The 18,790-nt window shown below is 48.0% G+C and overlaps 1 protein-coding gene across 3 annotated transcripts in view; it reads left to right on the forward strand.

Moving 5' to 3' along the window:
* The window catches only part of LOC125714343 (DNA (cytosine-5)-methyltransferase 3A-like), a 93,600-nt gene that overhangs the window by 58,207 nt on the left and 16,603 nt on the right, over nt 1-18,790 (forward strand). For 2 of the 3 annotated variants that reach the window (XM_048984862.1, XM_048984861.1), the window contains one exon: nt 2,166-2,315. The exons of the other annotated variant lie outside the window; for it this stretch is intronic. In XM_048984862.1, the coding sequence (XP_048840819.1) occupies nt 2,166-2,315 (150 nt within the window). The remainder of the gene's footprint in view (nt 1-2,165; nt 2,316-18,790) is intronic. 3 annotated transcript variants of the gene reach the window in all.

Consider the following 18,790-nt stretch of genomic DNA (forward strand, 5'->3'; position numbering starts at 1 on the left):
GCAGTTCCCTGAGAGAACGTTCATGCATCTCTTGCTTTTCTTTGGCACCACAAGCAGATTGTCTTTGGTTGGGATCACGACCATGCCTGTATTTAGCGTCTGGGCTCCTTATCTTCAACACCCTGGTCTGTTTCCTCATTTGAAAGGGCTGCAGGCCTGTTTTACGACGAATGCAGATCATTATTGTTCTGCTGTATTCACTGGAGAACGTTTACTTGATCAGATCTGATCCAAACTCGACTGCAATCATGTCACTTTCTGAACTCGACGACCTTCTTACCTGAACTTTTCTCTCCTCCTCTGTAATAAGTTACTTCAACGCTCTAATTTTCACCAAGGGAAGCGGACACACGTAATATTTTTAAAAACCTTTTCCTTGTCTGCATGTTGATAAGGAACCCATGAGGGTTCCTTAGTCTCCTGTTTGCTGAGCATGTTCCAGGCCTGAGGGATTCTCTGCTACTCCCTCTCTTTTTCAGTAGATCACTTTCGTCCTCACCGCTGCCAGAAGGCGGTTATCCTTCACCATGTGAAACTGTCAGCGTATAAGAAGATTTTAGTCTAACTTCTGTGTTTTCTTCATGACCAAAAATCTCTGGTCTTGACCAATTATTAATTTTGCATGTATGCATTAAGGGAGCCAAGAAATGGTCTCAGTAAGTCTGCTCTTGAGTATATTTTCATTAAAATTATATCTTAAAAAGGCAGGAAAGGAGTGTTAATGGACTGGAACTCCCTCTCTTCAGTTAATCATGAACCGGTGTTGGTTTCGGCAGCTGGTTAAATGGCTGCCATGTTGTTTATACCAGGTTGAGTACACGCCGAGGTCAACTTAATAGAATACAGCGTAATAATTTAATGGACATGATGGGCGATAACCATGCCCGTGTCGAACAATGGGTCCTTTGTGTTTTATCTCCAACCTAAAGTAACATAAATATCCCTTTTCTCTAACAAGTTTCAGAAAACGAAAGCCTTAAATATAATCATGTAGATCCAAAGTCTTTGCAAAGGCTTTTGTTCTACTTGTGCTATAATTTTTTTGAGTTAATTAAACTGCATGTCTCTTTAAGACTGAATTACTTGGTTATAATATCACTCTGTTTTTAATTATGCATTTCTACATCGCCAGCTTTTTACTGCTGCCTCCCTAGAGCCGCTCCATCAGGCTCTCTGTGTTTGCAGAGTGCCTTTTACACTGTAACTGTTGCCACACTGACATAAATCACATATTAATCTTGACCTCGGGGGTCTTTGTTTCCCAAGACATGACTGCTCCTGTCAATGAAACCATAGCAAGGCCCTCATACCAGGGGGAAAGTCTGCCTTTGTTTGCGCCTCGATGCATGGGGCTGGTGTTTTTCCCTCTTCTTTGACTGTTGAATTCCTAGGGTGACTCACCTCTCCCTCAGTCAGAGCACCAAGACACGCAGGTAGGAGACAGGCTGGCTTTCGCATGACAAGACAGGCAGAAAACACCATCGCCGGATCTGTGGGGGGAAAAGGCCCCAGAAAGTCCTGTAGGCAGTGGGGGTTGGTAATACTGCCCTCAGGGTGATGTTGTTTGAAGTTACACCTGAACAGTCAAGGAGCAGGCGGTGGCTTTTTCTCACCTTCTTCCTGTGAACCCAAGACTTCAATCCACAGGTCTGGACAGCACCTGCAGTCGCGAAGGAGAACATGGAAAAACACGCAGGGTTTCGCTTCCCCAAGGGGTTAGCTCCCGCTCCGGAGCCGAATGCCTCGAGTGGCTGAGATGTTCGTCTCAGGAAAGCCGTGCTCAGTAGCTTTAGGTTTCTGATAAATGGTACCGATTGGTATATAAATTGAAAGTATCAAATACACTTGGTTTTCATTGGAAGACGTCCTCCATGCATGAGGAGAGCGAGTTAGCCGAAGACCACTAGAGGGCGTGCCGGGAAAGGAAGCCGGCTTATCTGGGCGCGCGGGAAGCTCGTGGCTTCGCCATGATGCTCGTAAAGACAGTGCCCCCACCCTCCTCGCAGTGGATCCCTCGTAAAGATGCTCCACTCTGCAGCTAGCCCTGCACTCTTTAGCACCTAAGCTTTAGCGTTAGCTTCCTGCTTTTTGGGAAGGGGAAAACAATCGAAAAGACAAATCAGTTAATTACTGTTGTTTTCCCGTCTTCTTTTTATCCCTTTTAGCGGGGAGATCGGGCGAAGCTTCGAGGGGCGCTGGGCTGGGAAATCAGCCTTCGCCAGAATCCTATGCAGAGAATTGCCTTCCAGGCCGGCGACCCTTATTACATTAGCAAGAGGAAGAGAGATGAGTGGCTGGCCAAGTGGAAGTTGGAGGTGAGTACCGGGTACAAGGCAGCCGCAAGGACGGCGTCGGCACGGCCGCCAGGGACAGCGTAGGCCCCCAGCGCCGGGGCTGAACGTCCAAAGCCAAGTGTATTTGATGGGTCAGTTGATATTTCATGAAGGTACCATTTATTTCACGGCTTCGTGTTCATGGGTGTCATTCCCGCCGAATGGGGAGCAACGAGTAGCATGTTAAAGTGCAAGGGGGGATCCTGCTCTAACCCCGCCTGCCCCCCCGCCCGCCTGAAGTTAATCATTTGAACAAAAGCAATGGCAGAGGAATGAAGGCGCGAATAGTCATCGTTCTCCTGACAGCCCAAATCCTCTGAAATGTCATCGTCTTGTTGCCTTTGTTAGCCTGGACGTCCGGTACGTTGTACTGTATTGTTGTAGACGCTCGGCATTCGCCCGGACCTGTGACGGAGATTTTACATGAAGCATAAAGCATTTTAAGAACGTAAGAACATAAGAAATTTACAAACGAGAGGAGGCCATTCGGCCCATCAAGGCAGAATGTTTAACGTCATAAAAAATGGTCAGCGGAGACAGTCTTATGACTGAATTTATGTGGAACGATCTGCTCCAGTTAGAGGGGAGCCGTTCCCATTGCGCTGAAGATATCTGTGGTTTTAGAACTTGTGGTGGACATGGAGAAGGTGCCCTGTGACCTGTGAGCACGTCTCCCCATTTCATACGAACTGTTTCACCGCGATGCTGAGTGTAAAAGCACCTTTTGATCAGTGGTTTTCCCAAAAGCCCCTGAGGCTCGTCGTGTGTCGGCTTTTGTTCGCATTCACCTCTCAAGTCATGCCGGTTTAACTGGCATCTTGCCACGTTCTGATCTATACAGCTGCTAGTTAGAGCTACAAGCTGCAGATTCCTTAAGGACGATATTATCGCTGTGTCACCTTCATTACCGTATGAAGAGTTCACGTTCAACTTAATTACAATGTCATTTAGTTCATGGCTCATATTACACTTCTGGGTCTATGAACTGTTACATAGTCCATATATGGAGTTGTATTATTACTTTAAGGAGTTTTAAACTGCTCATGTAAAAAAAAAAAAAATAACGAATTCACTGTAGAATGAAACCTTCTTTGATATGAGTTTAGCAATGGCCAAAGTGCGGTACACAGTGAAGCGTGTAATTCTTCAGGGTTTATGTGCAGGAGGCCTTGAACAAGCAAGCCAACTTGTAAGTGTAACCGGCAGGTTTCTGTCTGTCAGCGTTGTTTGCTCTTGTAGGTGCTCCTCTGTCCCTTTTTAAAATTCTTTGAAAGATTTTGTTTGCGTTTCTGGAAGCACAGAGAGTCAGCATGTGTCCTTTTTAGCCACCGCGTTTGCTGCCTGAAAAGCCGGGGAGGGGGGCCACGAGGCCCCTCGGCCCGCGACGAAACAGAGCCATAAACCATCCTTATCGGCGCACGCAGCTGCCGCTAAGTGCCACTGCGGGGAGGAGTCCGGGGGGGGCAACGTGGGGCATGCTACGTCGGCGCCCCCCTGCCAGGCATCCTCCTTCTCTGGGTCCTAATGCTATCCATGTTCTCAGCCTGCTGAGGTTTGACCCCATGTAAGATGATTAGTTATAAACCGGCTGGGGGGGACGCCCCCCCTGCATACCGAACAATGTGCTGCATTGACATAATTTAATTACGGGACCGGTCATGCAGCACGGAACACCGCCCCTCCCACACACACACACACACACACACACACACACACACACACACACACACACACACACACTGCAGTGTATGGTCCCCTTCGGAGCCGCCCCTCCCACACACAAATATATACATACCTGTACACACATGCATACATACAAATACATTATTTGTTTGTTTATTTGAATGTCTGTCTGAGTGGACATTGCTCTCGGTGCACATTTTGTGTAGTTCAGTACTTTTCCAGAAAATATTGATGAATGTGCAGTCAGCAAATTCCAATTGTTAGGTCAGATAAATATCAGAGCATTTTGTAGTCCTTTTTAAAAAATACTTATAGCAACATGTGCCTTCTTCTTCAAGGAGTCACTGGCTCAAATGTAAGGGTTAAGGCAATTGAACCAGACCACAAAATGCACTTTCCCTTTAAGAATTCACTGAGTTAATTTTAAAGGTTAGGTAAATGGAAACAGGCCTAACCATGTCTTTCCCTTCAATTAAAAATTAAGTAAATTGAGAGAGACTGGAATATTTGCCTTCCCCTTTAAGGAGTCACTGAGTTTAACTGATGGGATCAAAAAGGAAATAGACCTAAACATGTGCTTTCCCCTTTAAGGAGTCACTCACTTTAACTTAAGGGTTAAGAAAATGGAAACAGAGCTGGGGGTGTCTCCCCCCCCCCCCCCCCCCCGTCCCTTTTGCTGACTTGCAGCCATGGAAATTTGACACAGTTGCTGTCGAGAGGCCTGTCTGAAGCTTGGCTGAAAGGTAGCTTCAGAAAACTAGCAGACGTTTCTGCTGAGATCCCCGCAAGTTCGGTGGAGATAAGAGAACGTTTCCAGACAGCACTGCAATGTTCTCACACTGCAGTGTTCTCAGAATATTGCCTATAGGTTTGCACACAAACGTTTTTGTGTCCCCCCCACGGTGTCCTCAGACAGGAGTGTCCCTGCATGGCATCTTCAGGTAGCGATATCCTCACATGGCATCTCCGTACGGCGTCCTTAGACGATGGCATCCCCGCAGAGTGTCACCACACAGTGTCCTCAAGCGGCGGTGTCCCTACATGGCAGTTCATCACGGCGTCCTTACACTGCAGTGTCCCCTGCAGTGTCCCTGCATGGTGTCCTTACACTGCGGTGTCCCTGCATGGTGTCCTTACACTGCGGTGTCCCTGTATGGTGTCCTTACACTGCGGTGTCCCTATATGGTGTCCTTAGACTGCAGTGTCCCTGCATGGTGTCCTTAGACTGTGGTGTCCCTGCATGGTGTCCTTAGACTGCGGTGTCCCTGCATGGTGTCCTTAGACTGCGGTGTCCCTGCATGGTGTCCTTACACTGCAGTGTCCCTGTATGGTGTCCTTAGACTGCGGTGTCCCTGTATATAGTCCTTAGACTGCGGTGTCCCTGTATATAGTCCTTAGATTGCGGTGTCCCTGTATGGTGTCCTTAGACTGCGGTGTCCCCGTATTGTGTCCTCAGACGGTGGTGTCCCTACAGCGACACCGACACACAGCAATGATCTCATATGCTGGTGTCCCCGCAGGGCTTAGACACGGTAGGCAACGTCGTCACACGGTAGCATGCCCACACGGTGACCTCACTGCCCCACTGCAGTGTCCTTATATGACGACAGCGTCCCTTAAATTAAGGTTAATCGGAGTGGCCCAGCGACAACAGTGACTAGAACCCGCTGGGCCTGATGGACCTCCAAGAAGGCAGCAGGAAAGAAAAGGCTTCACTAGCACTCAGGCTGTGTCAAGTGATGCCAGGAGTGTGGTTTTCTTTGAAGAAGACGTAACCCTAACCTTTAAATACTGCTGAAATTTAAGTGGCATCCCCCCTTCCCACCTGAATGGGAGCTTCCAGAGGTATGTAGAGGGGATATGAGGACACAGGGACCCTGGGGGACATGCGCTAGGCCGTGGACAGTGTGTCCCGCTTCACTGCAATGCATTATGGGGAAGGTGTTAAATTCAACCCGACCAATGAAATGGCCTCATTTTACATACCCGACCCTCTTTTTCATGCCTGTTTGAGAAAGGTGCAGAGATGCCCAGGATGTCTGGCCACTTCCGCAAACAGCTGCGTGTGAGAGAGAGTGTGTGTGCATGTGCACGCATGCATTCTCCACTAAATTATATTCAGCTGTATTAAGTGCTAAGTTAAATATTTAAAAGTATGGAAACTAATACCTGATTCGCACTTCTTTAATAATAAGATCTTTGATTTTGTTTTGCAAGTAGTAAGATGGGTCAGGGGGTGGCATGGTGGTGCAGTGGTTAGCACTGTTGCATCACACCTCTGGGACCCGGGTTCGCGTCTCCACCTGGGTCACATGTGTGTGGAGTTTGCATGTTCTCCCCATGTCGTCGTGGGGTTTCCTCCGGGTACTCCGGTTTCCCCCCACAGTCCAAAAACATGCTGAGGCTAATTGGACTTGCTAAATTGCCCATAGGAATGCATGTGTGAGTGTGCCCTGGGATGGGCTGGCCCCCCATCCTGGGTTGTTCCCTGCCTCGTGCTTGTTGCTTCCGGGATAGGCTCCGGACCCCCCGCAACCCAGTAGGATAAGCGGTTTGGAAAATGGATGGATGGATAGAAGATGGGTCAGGAACATCAGTATTAACTATGGATAAGGTCCCATCACCCCCCCAGAAGATGGCTTGACGCAGCCTTCCTGTCCTCCTGCGAAGGCCAGGACACAGGCATCACACACATCACCAAACGAGGAAAGCAGGGCTCTCTTCTGTGGCATTGTAATGATGTAAACTTACACCGGCGTGGAAGATGCAATGATTTCTTTGCTGTTTTGTTTTCTCTGCCTGTGTGCTGTCAGGGACACACAAACTCTGTCACTGTCTGCTAGGGATGATAATTAGCAACATCCTCTACTAAGTAACCCGTGAGTCAGGAGTGAGGATGTAACAGGGCGAAGTGGTTCCCAAGCCCTGTTTTCCACCGGGCCACAGGACACTGGTGGCTTATGGGGGAGGGGTAGGTTCCTGTTCTTTGTTCTTTTTTACAACCCCTGACAATTGCATGTTGTTTTTGCATATAAAGAAAAAGGCAAACATTAAATTCGGCCTGCCACTTGATCCAAGTGTTCCCATGAAATGTTTGTACAGCACAAGCTGGTCCGTGGTTCTCCAAAGTGGTTGTTCAGAGCCTGTGAAGTTGCGGAGCGAGACACGGGTGTGAGCCTCAGATTGGCCGGGCAGCTGGACCCTCTCCCAGGTTTCGGGTCTAGATCGCACCATGTAAATGAAACCTGGCGCATCTAGGCCTGTGTTCAGTCACAGATTAATGCGCGGCCACCCTGACGACATGAGCTCGCCCGCAGGCACGCTGCGGTTACGTGCTCCTCTTTGTCCCTGTCACTCTGGAACTCATTACGCTCCCTAAGTGCTAGCATGGTCACCCGGAGATCTGTGGAGAGTCAGAAGAGGAACGGCTCTTTATGTCCCGAGGTTTCAGGCTCCAAAGATTCACTGGATTAAATTCCAGTAGATTACATTTACTCAGTGAAATCTGACAAATACTTTGTTCTGATGGACCGTCTCTGATGTTCCTCTGATGTTCCTCAGACAGGCTGGGTCTCTTGAAATACACAAAAGAAAATGTCTCGGGCAGTGATGGCTTTAAAATATATTTGGTTAATGTGACGTTTCTCCTTCATGCTTGAATTAACGTCATGTAAACCTTGTACTGGCCTGGCTAGGTTCATGTTTGCGTGCTGCCTTTTTCCGGCAGTTTCCGGCTGTTTCTCTTGAAGCCTTTTACACAATATGGCGAAATATTAGGGATTATTGTTTCGCAGCCTTTACAAATCGATGAAGATGATGATAATAGAGGAAGAGCATTTTCGTGGTTCGATTGCGTGAGCCAGGGTTGTTGTGTCACAACTGCAGGGTCAGATCAGGTGTATCACAGCTGATCTCATTCTTAAAGAAATGTCTAATTGCAGGATGTGGAACTATCAGTTTGCAACAAGAAATGATTATTTCTGGATGGAGGTGAATAGCTGGTTAATAGTCAACACACGCAGGCTGCTTTTAAGCTGTCCACGCTCAAAGTGTGAGAGACATGCCTGGGGATCGATGAAGAACACATTGTTTCAGACGAACGAATCGCAAACAGCTGCTCCTTCTCAGCATCCGCGGTCGTCAGTCGTAGAATGAAGACATGTGACTGAAAAAAAAGAAACAATGGTCTCTTTGAAAAGGATGAATTGCAGTTAAACACTGCAAGGGCCGGTTTGCTTTCCCCGAAGGATCAAAACAGAAGCCGGCCTGTACAGCATATCACTGGGATTGAAAGCAATTTTCACCTTCTAACCTCTGGTCTTGGTGTGGCGGCTCATTCTAGGCTCTAGAATGACGTCTATGATCTGGGAGGTATTTCGCTTGGACGTGAAGGGAGGTTATCAAAAGTGTAACTGGCATTGTAGTCCTGTACTCTATGGGACCCAGAATGCACTGGTAATGTGTTCATGCTTTGTCATTTCTTATGGCTCTATCAATTGGCCTGAAATTTAAGAAGGTTTAGGTTGTAGGACTGTCGCAGAGGTTCTGAGAAACGTCTGTAGTGTGACGTGTATGATGACAGATGTGGAGGCAAGTTGGGGCCGATCCTACAAAGTTTTAGTTTTTCTTATTAGAGAAAATGACAGGGTGTTAGGTATTCTGTAGACAGTGGAAGTTGGTGGCCATACAGTAAATATGGCGTCTTCCTCTCAAACAGTCCTTGAAACTAACACTCTCTTTTATCATATGGATAAAAGGTAAATTTCTGCAGCATTTTTTATTGGAATGCTGTTTCTCCACACATAGCTTTTTTTCTGATATCGATTCGAGGCTGCTGTGTAAGGCTCAGTACAATGGGAGATGTTTGAAGTGATTAAAAGCACCACTGATGGTCCACTGTGCTCCCCAGTAAACAGACGGTTGTTTTGTCCCACTACTTCCTGTTCAGGAGGGAGGGTTTTCGCTTTACCAGGAAGTGCTTGAAGCGGCATCCTCCTGTGGCTATGAGGTGCTTTATTGTAATCCTTTGTGTTTGCATTTTACTCTCAGAGTGACAGAACTGTGCTCGTGTATATTTATAGAACTACGGCAGGAGCCGAGGGACACAAAGCACGGCTTCCTCTCACCTCATTGAGATGCGTCTCAGCTCGGGGACTACACCAGTCAGTTAAAAATAATCTCAGCTCAATTAAGCTATAGATAAACTCTCTGCTTCTAAAATATGTAATGATTTGTCTGCTGATTGTAATGATTTTCCTTCATCTAAAACAGGAATGAAACTGTTCTTAGAGACCCGATTTGCTGGCAGCCAGAACAAGCCCTGCCTGCTATTTAAACTTCCTTCCTGCTTTCACAAATAGAGATTTCTCATGGACGAACGCGTTTTCAACCAGGTGCTCAGCAGCTGCACACGCGCTTCAGATCACACGCGTCCCGGAGCCGTGAATCTCTGACCCCGGAGACCAGTGTGCACCTTGGTCTCCCTAGAGGTCTGCAGGTTCATTCAGACACATGTGTGCCTTCGCATAAAAACACGGCCGACAAGGCAGAGGGAAGCCGTCAGATCTAGTCCCCTTTCTTAAGTGCAGCTCTGACAGATCTGTAGGTGTTTCTCTAGAAGGAAAGGTAAGCATTTTTATAAAGGAAAACCGGCTTGCGTGTTTGAAGGAAGGAGACAGGCTGTGTTGTCCTCAGCTCACCCCGGGCGGGCCAACAAACACCGGAGGGGGAGAGGTTGTGTCTCTGAGCCAGCATCATCCAATCCTAGGCTGGAACGTGGTGCTGAGAACTCCCCCTCCCACAGGATATGACTCGAGAGCTGATTACTAACACATGTGTAACGGGCAAACCCTGAACGCCGTATGCCCCCTGGTGGCCAGCCTGGGACCTGCAGGCCCGAATCTGCTTCGGGAAAGAGGGCATTGAGTTCAAGTGTCAGGTTTCCAGTTTATCCTCAGATGTAATTCATACAATGACACGCTTTTCTGGCATGACTGCTGCAGATCGTTCGTTAAAGAATAACTGTAAGTGTGAGCTTCAGATAATGAGGACACAGGAACAATAATTACCACAGACAGTAAATAGCAGGAAGCCATAACGCAGAGCCATAAATAACACGGAATGACACCAAACAAATAACAGATGACTGCTGGTGATTAGTAGCGTGTGCTGATACCCATTAGTTTGATCTACCGTGCACTTTACATTTCATACTGCACAGCTGTGGGCTGGCCTTTTAGCTTGTAGGTACCTTTTCTAAACATTTTTGTATGTCAGAAGGTGGGGGGTTGTCTGTGTGGGGTAAGTGGAGTCTTTAGAGGGACGTTTGACTGCGTCGTCCACTGTGGTATTACTCTGAGATTACTTTTCTCCACAGTATGGGTTATGTTTAAAGGAATGGTTATTGACTTGCTTCGTGCGTGTGTGTGAGAAACCAGCAGTGGGCAGGTAACATCTGTGGGCGCTGGTGTCGGTGCCTGTGTTGTATTGGCCGGGCCGGGGAGTGGCTGATGTGCTATTTGGACTGGGGGGGGGGGGGGGGTAGTCCTCTCCTCCACTCCAGATCCATGGGAGCCCACAGGTCTCCAGCTACTTGTCTTCATTCCTCCGGGTCAGTGGGGGTTTCTGGTGCTTTCACCCCTGGGGCGCCTGGCGTGCTCAGAGACACCCCCCCCCAGGCCCAGGCCGCTGCACATCATCACCGGTGTGCCCCGTGCCCTCGATCGCGACGTGGCAGTGTGTGGCCCTGTGGCGTCTCACACAGGCTCATCCGAGAGCCTGCTGTCGCTCCTTAGGCACTCTGTAGCTTTTTAGTAAATGATTTACCGGAGGAGTGGTTGCTGTGAGCCCCCCACCCAGCATCCCCAGTGACAGTGACGTCAGCACCGGTTTAATGGGGTTTACGGCTCTGACGCTGCTGGGTTGGGCAGCCTTCCCAGGCGCCCCCTGCTGGACTGATTGAAGCTCGTCAAAGGTCCCCTTTCTGCCACCATTTCCTGTTTTTTATCACTTACACATTCATTTTTTCAGTGCCTGGAATATTCTGGTATTTTAACCTAGAGTGTATGAACACATGGTGAATATTTAGTGTTACTGATTATCTATATTGCTATCGTGTGGCACGCATGAGGTCTTCCACTTGCTGTGACTTTCTCTGGCCTGATGGGGACTGATGATTACATCAGCAAATTCTGTCATTTTCGTCTTTAAATTTAAAAAAAAAATCATTGTATTCTCTATATCTGTGCATCGTCGGTCCATTTCTCGTTTATGTGATATCAGAAAGCGTCCTCGAAATTAATATGAAGTGATGAACATGTCCGGGCACCATAATGAGTGGTCACCATGGAAACGTGAGTGAGGCCTGTGAATGTCGCCTGCTACAGCCCCCCAACCCTCCCCCCCCCCCCCGGCACAGGGATGGGGGGGGTCACGAATGTGTCTCGAGATGGGAAATATGGGAAAACGATGAGGACGGGAGACGTGAAACCTCAGCATCGACGGCCCTGGCGGCGGCAAGCGTGTTTACACGCCACGGGCCGTCACGCTCACGCGTGTGCAGCTCCCCATGACGCTCTTCACTCCGGGACGTGACGTGGGACGGCCGTCATTGGAGGAGGATTTCCCAGATTCTGCAGCCTGTTTATGGGGATGGTGAGGCGTCTGTAAGTCGTTTTCCATGCCATCGTTCTGATAACACAGTCAGGGATCGTCTGTGAAGTGACCTCCTCACTGAAGAAGTGTCAGACTGGATCAGAACCCCCTCAGTAAGAGCAGAGGGCTGTGCTTTTAGTTGCTTGGTGTTACAGTCAGATCCAGTGCCCCCCTCCCCGCCCCCTCCCCAGCTATGGAAATGAACCCCACACTATAGATATTAGGGTAAGGACACGCTTCGCGGCCCCTTTCCGGCCAGCGTGGAGCATAGACAGCCTCCTGGCTCCCTGCCAGCGTTTGCAAGTCCTCCCCAGCCAACCAGATTCCCAGCCGCTAATCACCTGACCCTGAATTCCCAGACAAAGAAATTTTCAACATCCCCCCCCCCCCCGCCCGTTTTTTTTTTTAAAGCTAGCTCCTTTACCCCAAGAGAGGGGGCAAAAAAAAATGGAACCACACTGGATTTAAAGTTTGCGTGCGCAGGAGTTTGCGGGGGTATGTGTATTCCATTGTTTGCCTACTGAGATGCTGCTGTGGGTGTCTGTGTTTTAGCCGTGGTACAGTGAGCATGAAATGCTGACTTAAGGTATTTCTGGAGAGTTCCTACAGAGCATCTACTGCAGGCGACTTAAAGGGAAAGGGGCACTTTGAGAGGCGCAGGGAGGTAGGGGCCGGCCAGGCTGGCGGGAGGAGGGTGATTTGCGCATAAAGGGCTCGCTTCTCTCGCGTGGAGGTGCCAGGCGCCGTTGGGGATTGTTAGTCCCCCCTGGCGCGCGCTCGCCTCTCCCGCGGCGTCTTTACGAGCGGTGCTCCTTCCTGGCATCTGCCGTGTTTGCGTGCTGAGCCCATCGGGCTTGAAGCTGCAAGGTTCACAAGGGATACGCTCCCGGGCTGAGCTCGTGACGTGCCACTAACTCACGTGTCCATGCCGTTGTTAAACTTCTCAGACTGGAGCGGGACCAGGCCGGGTGGAAGCTGAACACTGCATCTGTCTGCACTGGGGTGAAAAGCTGCCGGCCGTGTCTTTTTGCAGGATGATTCTCCATTTTTCTGCGATACTTTCTGCATGCTTCACGTTGTAATTAGAGTTGTCCTCAACCTGCAGCGGTTTTCGGAATGCGCCCGGTCTCGTTTGGGATGTAAATGCGGGACCCCTGCATGCATTCATTGAGTCCCTGAAGCAGAAAGATCTGGTGAAGATGTGAAGGACTTCAGGGTTTTCAGGGTGATGGAGCCCCCGTTAGTTGTTCCAGGTGTCTGGTGCATGTGCCTGTGTGAGGGAAGGTGTTTGTTTCAGCTCACATGCTGCCCTCTCCTGGATGGGAGGTACAGTACACTGGCTTCTTCTGACTCACCTGCCACATGCCCACATGCCATGTTTTATAAAGTTGCCGATATAGTGTGGCGGTAAATGGAAAGCAGTGAAGGTTCTAATTAAAGTTCTGTGTGAGTACACTACCGATGAGATGTTTTAGACTTGGGGAGCAGGGCAGGGGTTACTCTGGGATGCCCATTCATCATAGGGTCCCACACACACACACAACCACACCATGTGCCGTTGTTTTTATATATATATATATATATATATATATATATATATATATATGTGTGTGTGTGTGTGTGTGGGTGTGCTGGGTGATGCGCAGTGTGCGGTGTGAGTGTACTGGGTGATGCGCAGTGTGCGGTGTGGGTGTACTGGGTGATGCGCAGTGTGCGGTGTGGGTGTACTGGGTGATGCGCAGTGTGCGGTGTGGGTGTACTGGGTGATGCGCAGTGTGCGGTGTGGGTGTACTGGGTGATGCGCAGTGTGCGGTGTGAGTGTACTGGGTGATGCGCAGTGTGTGGTGTGGGTGTACTGGGTGATGCGCAGTGTCTGGTGTGGGTGTACTGGGTGATGCGCAGTGTGTGGTGTGGGTGTACTGGGTGATGCGCAGTGTGTGGTGTGGGTGTACTGGGTGATGCGCAGTGTGTGGTGTGAGTGTACTGGGTGATGCGCAGTGTGGGTGTTGGACCCGCAGCGGGGCTCTATACTTCTATGGTTAAACCCAGAGAATTCTGGACCCAATTTGTGGGAAATTAATTTCTTTGTGTTGTGTGTCACCTTCAGTGCCATTGGGCACCCGGTGTATGGGGGAGTGCCACACTGAGGTGCACGTTTTGCTATCCCACAATGCACTGCGTTGTCCGCAGAGTTTCTGGGGTTAAATTTCATAGTCACATGATCAGCATCCGTCTTCTAAAGTAACACACACACACAGGTTTGTAATCATATCTTTGTGGGGACTCTTCATTCATTTCTATGGGGAAAACCCTGATCCCAACATGACGACCATAACCCCCACCCAGCCCTCACCTTAACCATTAACTAATTATCCAGCGAGAGGGACTGTGTCTCATGTTACTTTATCCTATGGGTCATGGGCTGTATTCTCCTCTAAGGGAACCTGAAACAGTAAACAACTGAAACCAAAAACCAAAACGTGACCAAGCTCCCAGTCTCTTATTTTGAAGCGTTTAACCGACTTTCTAAACATAGCTCTTGATTAAGGTCATATCCCTACGGCCGGATGACTGGCACAGCCGAATCCCTCCTTTTCAGTGACATCTCTCCATAAGAAATTTGAATTATCTCTCTTGCTTTTCAGTAATGACACATTTTATGCCAGTTTCACCATTTTATTTATGCCCAATATGAAGCATAATAAAATGCATGTAACTTGGGTTGTGTTTATGCGTTTATGACATGAGGATGCAGCTGGTGCCCTGTCGTGAACTGGCTTCCCGTTCTGGGTGTCCCCTGTCCGGTGCCCTGTGATGGACTGGCTTCCCGTCCTGGGTGTCCCCTGCCCTGTGCCCTGTGATTGCATATCATACAGGATGTCCACTGTCCCATCCAGGGTGTTCTTTACCTAGGGCCCTGTGTTTCTTGAGGTAGGCACCAGACTTGCTGTGATCCGGTGCTGAATACGTGCTTATTGAAAGTGGACGGAGTGGGTGTGTACAGTAAGTGACGCTCTGGGAGGTTTTGCCAGTAGGATGACTGATTGTATTCTGTTAAAGTCAGGGCTGAGTGACGGGCTGTCAGGGAAGTTTGGCTCACTGTGATACCATCTTCTATGGTGTATTTTGGCTGATGGGGCTTTTTTCAGCCTACAGTCTGGAGGGTTCAGGAAAACAACACCTACTTGAGGATGCACAGAGATGTCTTGTTGTTTGTACCTGACATGATGCTTTAGTCTCCCATTCCCACAATGCACTGGAATTATTTAGTTTTCACATAATCGATTTTGCTCCCCTTTGAGACAAACAACTATACAGTCACCCCTCACTTAACGACCTACCTGTTTAACGACCTACCTGTTTGCCCGGACTTACAATCAGCTCTCTCACCAGTCTGCATTGCACGCTGTACGAGAACTTTGATCGTGGAACCGGCAGCATGGCGTCTCAGTGCCAAGCATCTCATCTCGCATCACACTACCTCATGAGGTCTGTCTTGGTCCCGCTGTCGCTCAGTATTCGCTAGACTAGCGTTCGCAATCTCTGATTACCTGTATTTACAGTAAGTACTGTAAAGCTAAGTGTTATGAATTGGAGCTGATGTCCTCTGTGCTGTTTATTACAGTACACTAGTGTATAAACATTTATAAACATACTTAAAATGTTACAAATGGCGCAGCGGCGACATTAAAACCCTATGTAAAGGTGGTTGACACAAACCTACTACCAGTACAGTATGCTTGAAATATCGGTAAGGAGTTACTCCTCACTTATCGACCAATTCGCTTAATGACCTCGTCCTAGGAACGGGACTCGGTCAGCAAGTGAGGAGTGTCTGTGTGTGTGTGTGTATGTGTGTGTGTGTGTGTGTGTGTGTGTGTGTATATATATATATGTATATGTATATATATATAGACACACACACGCACAGAGGTGAGAGTGAAGCTTGGTGTTGCAACGCGGGGTCAGCCATTTCCCTGGCACCCCTGGGGGAGAAAAGGGGCCCTAGAGAGTCATGACTATTTTGCCAACTATTTGAATCGGCATCCTTCCGATCAGTAGCACAGAGGCCTAACCTGCCCAGCCGGACGCCTGTAGCTCTGCCAGCTGAGCGGAGCTGAACCAAGCCATTCCACCGCAGTCACAGGTGACAGCAGATGGGAAAGAGCAGCAGGTGGTCCATCTGGGATGCCAGCAGCCAGCCCACTCCTCTGCTCCCCCAAGCTGTCTGAAGCAAGACCCCAGAGCAGTGGAAAGATCTTTCAGACGTCACTCATTCACTTAGCCCACCTGCTTCCACTGGCTTTTAAACCAGGGCCTATCGAATCAGCTCATACATACTACTGTATATATTGGGGTCAGAGCTTGCTGCTGACATCACCGGTTCTCATCTTTGCACACATCTTCCTGTGTGATTTGATGTATATTGCCAGTCAAACGTTTTTGCGCACATTGAGATTTTCTACATTTGCATGTCACTCATTTAACATTTACGAAAAATATTCTGAATATTCTGTGATAACAAATACATTTACAGTATGTTCACCATTTCAGTACCTTTATCAGCAAGGAAATGTCATGTCTTTGATTCATCTGACTCTAGCAGTTATAACAGCAGATAAAAGTCAAGGCATCCTTTTGACAAATGACATTAAATACTGTTTCCCTTTGTGGAGGCCGTTCGGCTCATCAAGCTTCTTTGGGGAGAATTCAGCCAATAGCTTAAAGGGATTAAAATCTTATCTAGCTCTGATTTAAGGGAACCCAACGTTTTAGCTTGCGCTACACAAACAGGAAGACTATTCCATACACGAACGACCCGCTGTGTAAATAAGTGCTCTCTCAAATCCAGTTTAAAAATGTTCTCCCGCTAATTTCCACGTATGGCCAGGAGTTCTTGTGTTTGAACTAATTGAAATAACTATTTGGTTGAACAGCATCCAGACCTATTAGAATGTTATAAGCCTGGATCATGTCTCCCCCTTGGTCTTCTCTGCTTCTCCTGGTCGGGGATTAAACAAACTGAGTGGAAAAAGCAATCCTGTACCAATTCCACAATCTCAAGTTCATTTGCAGTGTCCCACTGTAAGTCCAGTAAATTAAAATCGCCCATAATTAGATGCTCTATAACAAACACTGACAATTGGGCCATTTGTGTTTTTAGTATCTAGTTTTACCCAAATAGTGTCTGTACTTTTATTTTTAGCAGTGAGTCCCTTGTAATGTTTCACCCATAATGTTTGAGCCTGGTTGTACTTCACAGAATGATTGAACCTTTCTTTGCAACTTTGAAATGCTAAATAATAACCCCATTTCCCCTATTCAGTGGTTATTTTGACGACTGAAGAATATGATCACATTTAGAAACCTTTCTCTCACCAAAGCCTTTTCTTTTTTCTTTTTTTTACAATTTTGTTATTTGTTCAGATTTGATAATCCTGTCAAGTTGAGCTTAAGCTTTGAGCTTCTACAGATGCCTTAGAGGTGTTCATTTAAAGGTATATTCGACATGTCAAAGTGACTCTGAGCTGAGGCTGCCATGAAAAGTCTGATGTTTTACGGTTAGACAGGATTGATGCTTAAAACTGACAAACTGACAGAGAGAGGGGTCGCAGCTGGAGGCTGGGCCTTTTATCTGAAGCTGCACAGCTTCAGGTAGGCAAGGGGGGTGCAGGAGAGCGTTCAAGAGGCCAGGGGAGGGAGTACTGGAGGGTATGGGAGAGAAAACAGGAGGGCATGGTAGAGAGTGGAGAAGGGTATGAGAGGGCGAGATTATTTAATTTGTAATTCATTGAGCTTGTTTTGCGGTTGGGTTCGGTCTGTTCCCACTGGTCAGTGAAAAAGCCCCACACTCATGCATGGGATTGCTTAACCCTCCTTTAGGTTTGATTTGTCTTATTAGTACAGCCTGGGATTTTCAGCTCTGTTATGTGCAGTACGGTTGTAAACAAGCATGTAAAGTTACAGAGTGGTATGTTTGAGCTACATCTTCATGCTAATGGGTGCTCACAGTAGGTCCTCAAAATCCGAGAATGCGTGCAGAGATCTCCCTATGAGGCAGGGAGGCCTCTCCTTCAGTAGAAGCAATTTTCAGGTCAAGTCTTCCTGTGCGGTTGAGGTGAGCCCTACGTTCTGGGCATTTGCATTTACTTTGGCTTTTCAGTCTTTAAAAGCGATGGACCTTGAAGCTGAACATCTTAGCCTGTAAAGGTCAAGGAGGTGACCACTTCAACTCATGCCATTTCTGAGGACTAAACGAGGGGGGAATCATTATCGTAAGACATTAGGGGCCCAGCCCAGAGACATAATCTGTAATTACAGAATTCTCAAACCTTGGATGCTTGTTAAAAAACCATCCAAGGGGCCGTGTCTGGATTCATTCGGGGCTTCAGCCCCAACGCTTCTGACATATCTGGGACAGAAGTACCTCCAAGCCATTTCATCACTGTCCTCCTTATCCTGACATTTAATTACAGGTCATGTATGGGATTAAGTGCACAAACAGTGATCTCCATTTCACAGAAATGGGCCATTGGGTCGGTGATGAGAAGGTGCCTAAAAGACCAGCTAAATGGCAACTGTGAAGCTGTAGCTGATGTTGCGTGCCATAACTGCCCTCAGTGCAGCATTCTTGGCGAATAAAGACAGGGACCCCTCTGACAACAAGGGAACTTTCCAGTCTGCCCCTGAGGTTAAGGTCTTGAATGAGACTTCATTTGTTACCTTTGTTATGGCTGCTGCAGATGGTGCATCTCATCCTCAGAACAGGTGAGATTAAGACATTCCACTTACCAGCTGTGGAGAAATCTTGGTATGTGTAGAAGCGAACTCTGGAGGGATTATTCCTGCATACTCTCAGTAAACATTTCAGTCGTTTTCAGGCCTTTGAAGGTTTCCAGGAACCTTCGACCTAACGGATACAGAGATCGGTTATTGTTTTGTGTTTAAAGTTAATTCTGGAAAATCGCCTCGACACCACCTGGTTCTGCACCAATTGGATCATGTTATGAGTGGTGATACCGGGCTTTGAAAGCCCAACAACCCGGTTCATTGTTGAGGCGGTGCCTGAATCAGCTTAACCTTTGTGCACGTTTCTCCGGTGTCCTGTTTTAAAGAATGGG

This window comes from Brienomyrus brachyistius, chromosome 19, assembly GCF_023856365.1.
Source record: "Brienomyrus brachyistius isolate T26 chromosome 19, BBRACH_0.4, whole genome shotgun sequence".
In the NCBI taxonomy this organism is placed as follows: domain Eukaryota; kingdom Metazoa; phylum Chordata; class Actinopteri; order Osteoglossiformes; family Mormyridae; genus Brienomyrus; species Brienomyrus brachyistius.